The following is a 6,062-nucleotide window of genomic DNA, read 5'->3' as shown; positions in this document are numbered from 1 at the left end:
GGTGCCCAGGGGGAGTGGGTGGAGTCTCTCCAGCCCCGCTGTCTCCTTGGGGCCAGTCTCGCTGTTGTGGGTGCAGATGGTGCCTGTCGGCTGGGGGTGCCCTCCTGCTCCTGCCTGAGCCTGGCGCTGCCTGCAGCTAAGCCTCCATGCCTCACTCCTTGCCATGAAGATGTTGCTGCCCCTGAAGAAAACCATCCTATTCTTTCTGCTTTTTTCTCCTCCAGTTGACCCTCATTACCCCATCCATTTACTGCCCAACGTTAAGGGGTTTTTCCCACTCCTACCCCGTGAAGAGCCACATAACTAACAACGGGCATCCCCGTTGCCCTCATCACTCACATTTTAGCCATTATAATCCACCAAGAAAAGTCACCAGCGAGATGCACACAAGTTGCAGTTACTCCCTGCGAGCACCGTCACTGCAGTGATCCCGCCTGGGATCCAGCCCCCCTCATTGCCTGTTTGGGGGCGGGTGGGGACAGCACAAACCCTCCCAGCTGGCTCAGGGGGATGCTCTACCCCATCTCCGCAGAGATCTGCGGCACGCCGGGCTACCTGGCCCCTGAGATCCTGCAGTGCTCCATGGATGATGAGCACCAAGGCTACGGGAAGGAGGTTGATATGTGAGTAAGATGCCTACCTCACCCCTTGGGCTGCTCCCAAACATGCCTGTTTTGAGGCACAGTAAGGGCCGTGCAGATGGGAACCAATTTGAGGGGTTGGAAGGAATGAAGTGATGCACTGAAAACCACCCCTGGGGGCGGTGAGGGGCTGTCCCGGTGACCAGGGGGCACAGAGCTGGGGGAGAAGCAGCGTGGGAACAAGCCTATCTCCCCGCTATGCCCCATCAGGGAGGGGAGAAAGTAACACTTTCTGCCCACAAAGATCAACTCAGGGGCTGGAATCCAAGACATGGGGCTTTTTAAACACACCCCATACTGAGACATGAGGCTGAGGCAGCCCCCAAGAGAGCAGCTAGCTTAGGAAAGACCGTCAGAGCCCAGTCTAAGCCCTGCAGGGACTTTGCCACCATTTCTGGTGGCTTCAGGCTCAGGTCTGCAGTGGCCAGAGCTGTAACCAACCACTTGAGACACAGCAGGGCATTTCAGCCCCTTTTCAGGTTAGGTACCTCCATTAAGCCCCACACCAGGACACCTGGTACACCACAGCCTGAACTGAGACTGCCCCAGAGCATCCAGCCTTGCTGGCACCACCAGGTCCCACCCTCCCACATCCTCTCCCTCCCCTACAAAACCCCAAGAAAGGCAAACGCCTCCAACTCACAGCATCCAAGGGAGCAGCTCCACCTCAACTCAACACCCCAAACCCATCCCCAGCAGCAGGGCAGCCCCCACTCCTTATTCCCCGTCAGGGCTAACGAGCCGCAGCAGGGAGCTCAGCCTCCCTCATCAGACACCCCGCAGGGCGTTGTCCTGGTTTTCCAGGGCAGCAAAGTGCAGCGTGCCCCGGCTGGGGGGAGGCACCGAGCTACCCCAGGGGCACGGATCTGGCTGGGTGCCCCTGGGTTGCTGCCTGGGGCTGGAGGGTGCTGCTGGGCTGCCCGCAGGTGGAGCACCGGGGTGATCATGTACACCTTGCTGGCCGGCTCGCCTCCCTTCTGGCACCGCAAGCAGATGCTGATGCTGCGGATGATCATGAACGGCGACTACCAGTTCGGCTCCCCGGAGTGGGATGACCGCTCAGACACCGTCAAGGACTTGGTAAGGTGCTCAGGGATGGGAAAAGCTTTTTTGGGGAAGAGTTTGCAGACAACTGGGACACCCCGTGTCGATCCGGTGCCCTCATGCAGATCTCCCGGTTTCTGGTGGTGGACCCGCGGCAGCGATACACGGCCGGCGAGGCACTGGCCCACCCCTTCTTCCAGCAGTACGACGTGGAGGAGGTCCGGCACTTCAGCCCCTTCCGGAAATTCAAGGTGAGGTTGGGTACGGGGGTGGCTCAGCACCCTGACCCTGAGCCTGGGAGCTGCAGGAGCCCAGCAGTGGAATGGGTTTCCCAGCTGGACTGGGAGAAACTGGGAGTTCAGGAAGACTGATGGACCTGGGTTTTGGCAGGATGTGGGAGCCTGGGTGGAGACCCTTTTCCAAGCACTATTTTGCTTACTTTCTGGTACTTCCTAAGGGCTTTTACACAGAAGGGGATTAAATAAGACAAGGGAAAAGCCTGCCTCCCCTGCAAATCATTTAAAAAAAATAAAGACGACATTTTTAAGGGGAAGTCGATGAGCCTGACATCACATGGGTGCATCAAATGATGCAAAAGTTGATAAAACAGAGGCATCCTTTCCCTTCCCTATAGCCAGCCATCAGGACAGCTCAGAGGTACCCGAAGTGGCATTAGGTGACACATTTAGGACTGGCCCGCAGTTTTGATGTTAAGGGCACACTTGGAAAAAAAGCCTGTATCGCTCTCACGGGAGTAAATACCTGTGCCAGGAGCCGGGCTCCCTCCCATGGGTACGGGGGTGGCTCAGCACCCTGACCCTGAGCCTGGGAGCTGCAGGAGCCCAGCAGTGGAATGGGTTTCCCAGCTGGACTGGGAGAAACTGGGAGTTCAGGAAGACTGATGGACCTGGGTTTTGGCAGGATGTGGGAGCCCGGGTGGAGACCCTTTTCCAAGCACTATTTTGCTTACTTTCTGGTACTTCCTAAGGGCTTTTACACAGAAGGGGATTAAATAAGACAAGGGAAAAGCCTGCCTCCCCTGCAAATCATTTAAAAAAAATAAAGACGACATTTTTAAGGGGAAGTCGATGAGCCTGACATCACATGGGTGCATCAAATGATGCAAAAGTTGATAAAACAGAGGCATCCTTTCCCTTCCCTATAGCCAGCCATCAGGACAGCTCAGAGGTACCCGAAGTGGCATTAGGTGACACATTTAGGACTGGCCCGCAGTTTTGATGTTAAGGGCACACTTGGAAAAAAAGCCTGTATCGCTCTCACGGGAGTAAATACCTGTGCCAGGAGCCGGGCTCCCTCCCGACTCCTCCACATGGATAGCAGCCACGTGGGATGCGCTGGGGCTGATCCGGTCCCGTTGTAGGACTGGCCACGAATTCCAGCCTGTTCCTCCTGTGCTGCAGGTGATCTGCCTGACCGTCCTGGCATCGGTCCGTATTTACTACCAGTACCGGCTGGTCAAGTCGGTCACCAGGGAGCTGGTGGTGCGGGACCCCTATGCCCTGAAGCCCATCCGCAAGCTGATCGACGCCTGTGCCTTCAGGACCTACCGGCACTGGGTGAAGAAGGGGGAGGCGCAGAACAGAGCCGCCCTCTTCGAGAACACCTGCAAGGCCATTTTGCTGACCCTGGCGGCCGAGGAAGGGCTGTTTTGATCGCCGCTGCATAAGTTTACTCAGAGTTAAGGCGAGTAAAATCTTTGAAAAACAACTGGTGATTTCTTTCGCTTTTTCTTAAGAGATACGGCTGGCCTGGGGTCAGGTGCAAAGGCAAATCCAGCAGACGGCTACGATTTGCCCCCCCAGGGTATGTCCCAGTGTAAGGGATGGGTTTGGAGAAGCTGCCTCTAACAGAGCTGTAACCAGCTGCAGCGCCCGCTGGGCTCGGGGCAGCAGAGCTGCTTGGGGAAGGCTCGGCTCAGCTCAGCCCTGGAGCGGGGCTGTTTTGGAGCAATCTCAGGTGGAGGAGGGACGAGCAGTGCCCGGAGCGGTGTCCTTGCCCGCCCGCGTGCTTGGGGCTTTGGTGGCAGAGCTTGTGCGCAGCCAGTCTGTAGCCCTTGTGCTGGCTGTAACACCCGGGAGAGGGGGGGGTGACCGGTTTGTGTCATCTACGCACTCAGAAACAAGCACACACGTGGTTTTGCTGCTGTTTAAGGGTCAGCAAAGGCGCCTTGTTCCACTTCTGGGAAGGCTCGGAGGCTGGTACGAAGCTGGGATTTCGCAAGGGGATGGGGACCGATGTATGAGTCCCCCTTCCCGGGATGTGCCCCCAGCGCCTCTGTTTATTTAAAGCAGACACTGAAAGGAGAGCTGTGATATCTACCACACCAAGAGGACATTAAAGCCAAAACGCCCTGCCTGCCATTCCCAGTTACCGCTCATGCCCAGACATCCCAGCGCGGAAAGGAGTTTTAGCTGAAAAGTATTTATTTTTAATTTTTAAAACTGTATTGATGGAAGTGACTGGGGTTACTGTTTGTCTCCACGGGAGAAAATGCCTTTGGGTCTTCCCGAGCGACCTCTTCAGAGCTCAGGTTTGGTCCGGCTTTTCTCGGCCGCGACGGGCAGGATATCGGCAGCGCAGCGGAAGCTGAGGTTGTCGGAGGCTGAGTCTGGCGTGTTCCCCATTCTCATGGGGGAAAAAAAAAAAGAGACCCAAAGTTAGGGATCCTTCCTAGTTAATGCTCACACCCTTCAATGTGACCCTCTATAAGAGACTAGAAACATCTGCCACCACCCTCGAATAACTTCAAGAAAAGCACTGACCTCTAAATACTTGATGGAAAATACACATGGTTTGAGAAGCAATTCAGAATGTATTTAGAGCAGGAAAAATTCTAGCAATATTTGTAGTATTTTCCTAACTGCTTCTCAGAAAAGTAGAATAGGAACAAGCAAATGTCTTTTAAAATAAAACCCCCTTCCAAATAAAACCAAGCCAGAAGAAATCGCTGCGAAATAGCACCTGGGCATCACCCAGACCTACCTGGTCGTGACATGAGCTTTATGATTTGCAGACCCATCTGCAGTGTCAATCCACGAGGCGCCTCTCAGGACCTTCATGTTCTGAGCGCGCTGCCTCGAGGAGAGCCCCGGGGGCAGGTACTCCGACGCGGTCCACTCCCAGGTGTTTCCTAGCAGGTCGTACAGCCCTGGGACACGGAGGGGTTTGCATCAGGGTTATGAGAGCGCGTCTGCAAGGGCTGCAAAAGCGCTTTGGTGTATGGGAGGGGGGTGCAACATTCACAGCATCACTGCAAGAGCGTGGTCTAATGGTGAGACTGGGAACCAGAAACTCTTTACTGGATTGCAAACTGGCCCCTCTTTACACCTCAACCTTCAACAAATGCTGGAGCCTGGAGAAGAAGAGGCTGAGGGGAGCCCTTATCGCTCCCTACAACTGCCTGACAGGAGGGGGGAGCCGGGGGGGTCGTGCTCTGCTCCCAGGTAACGGCTGATGGGATGAGGGGAAGTGGCCTCAAGTTGTGCCAGGGCAGGTTTAGGTTGGACACTGGGAAAAATTTCTTCACTGAAAGGGCTGTCAAGCACTGGAAGGGGCTGCCCAGGGAAGGGGTCGAGTCCCCATCCCTGGAGGTATTTAATGGATGGGTAGAAGAGGTGGTTGGGGACATGGTTTAGTGGTGGACAGGTATGGTTGGACTTGATGACCTTAAAGGTCTTTTCCAACCAAATGATTCTATCATTCTATGAAATCTCTCATTGAAATGGGCCTCAGTTTCCCACCTGCGTGAGGGCATGGCATCCGCTGCCCTCAAACCAACACACTTGGGATTTTCAGGTAAGTCACACACAAGTCAAAATAACTGACTGCACACGTCGGCCAACTTCAGTAACAACCAGCAGTGCTTTTGCTGGGCTCGGTTATTCTGTCAAGATGCTGATGGGATCCTATGTCATATCTGAAACCTTGCTACAATTATGGGATTTTATAATTAGTGTTGAATAGATATTAGGAAGCAGATGCCATCCCTGAAACTGGGGTGGGGATGTTTCCTCCGTACCGTAGTTGTTCTGAGGAGGGAATGCATCCACCGGCGAGACGCCGTGATAACCATCCTCAGCCGTGTCGACCCTCGGGAAATCACCCTGCGGGAAGAAAGATCACTCTGAGCAAAGACCCACCTCGGAGACAACTGTCGTGGTTTAACCCGGCTGGCAACTCAGCACCACGCAGCCGCTCGCTCACTCCCCCCCCTCCCTCAGGGGGATGGGGGAGAGAATCGGAAAGAAAATAAAAGGTTAGAGCCGAGGGCTGAGATAAAGACAGTTTAATAAGAGAGAATAATAATAATAGTAATAATGAGAATGATAACAGAATATACAGAATATACAAAACGAA

The 6,062-nt window shown here is 54.5% G+C and overlaps 2 protein-coding genes across 2 annotated transcripts in view; one reads left to right on the top strand and one right to left on the bottom strand.

Annotated features, from left to right (window-relative positions):
• PHKG1 (phosphorylase kinase catalytic subunit gamma 1) overlaps positions 1-3,367 on the top strand; it is a 5,404-nt gene extending 2,037 nt beyond the window's left edge. The window contains exons 6-9 of the mRNA XM_009645135.2: positions 533-623; positions 1,568-1,721; positions 1,811-1,936; positions 3,107-3,367. Of these exons, the coding sequence (XP_009643430.1) occupies positions 533-623; positions 1,568-1,721; positions 1,811-1,936; positions 3,107-3,358 (623 nt within the window). The 3' untranslated portion in view covers positions 3,359-3,367. The remainder of the gene's footprint in view (positions 1-532; positions 624-1,567; positions 1,722-1,810; positions 1,937-3,106) is intronic.
• A 763-nt stretch (positions 3,368-4,130) lies between these two features.
• The window catches only part of SUMF2 (sulfatase modifying factor 2), a 4,393-nt gene continuing 2,461 nt past the window's right edge, over positions 4,131-6,062 (bottom strand). The window contains exons 6-8 of the mRNA XM_035900547.1: positions 5,725-5,809; positions 4,689-4,854; positions 4,131-4,331 (exon numbers count right to left, since the gene is read on the bottom strand). Of these exons, the coding sequence (XP_035756440.1) occupies positions 4,226-4,331; positions 4,689-4,854; positions 5,725-5,809 (357 nt within the window). The 3' untranslated portion in view covers positions 4,131-4,225. The remainder of the gene's footprint in view (positions 4,332-4,688; positions 4,855-5,724; positions 5,810-6,062) is intronic.

Source organism: Egretta garzetta, unplaced genomic scaffold (genome assembly GCF_000687185.1).
Source record: "Egretta garzetta isolate BGI_Z169 unplaced genomic scaffold, ASM68718v1 scaffold108, whole genome shotgun sequence".
NCBI lineage: Eukaryota > Metazoa > Chordata > Aves > Pelecaniformes > Ardeidae > Egretta > Egretta garzetta.
The sequence above is the reverse complement of the archived record's forward strand: the minus strand, read 5'-3'. Positions and strand labels throughout refer to the sequence as shown.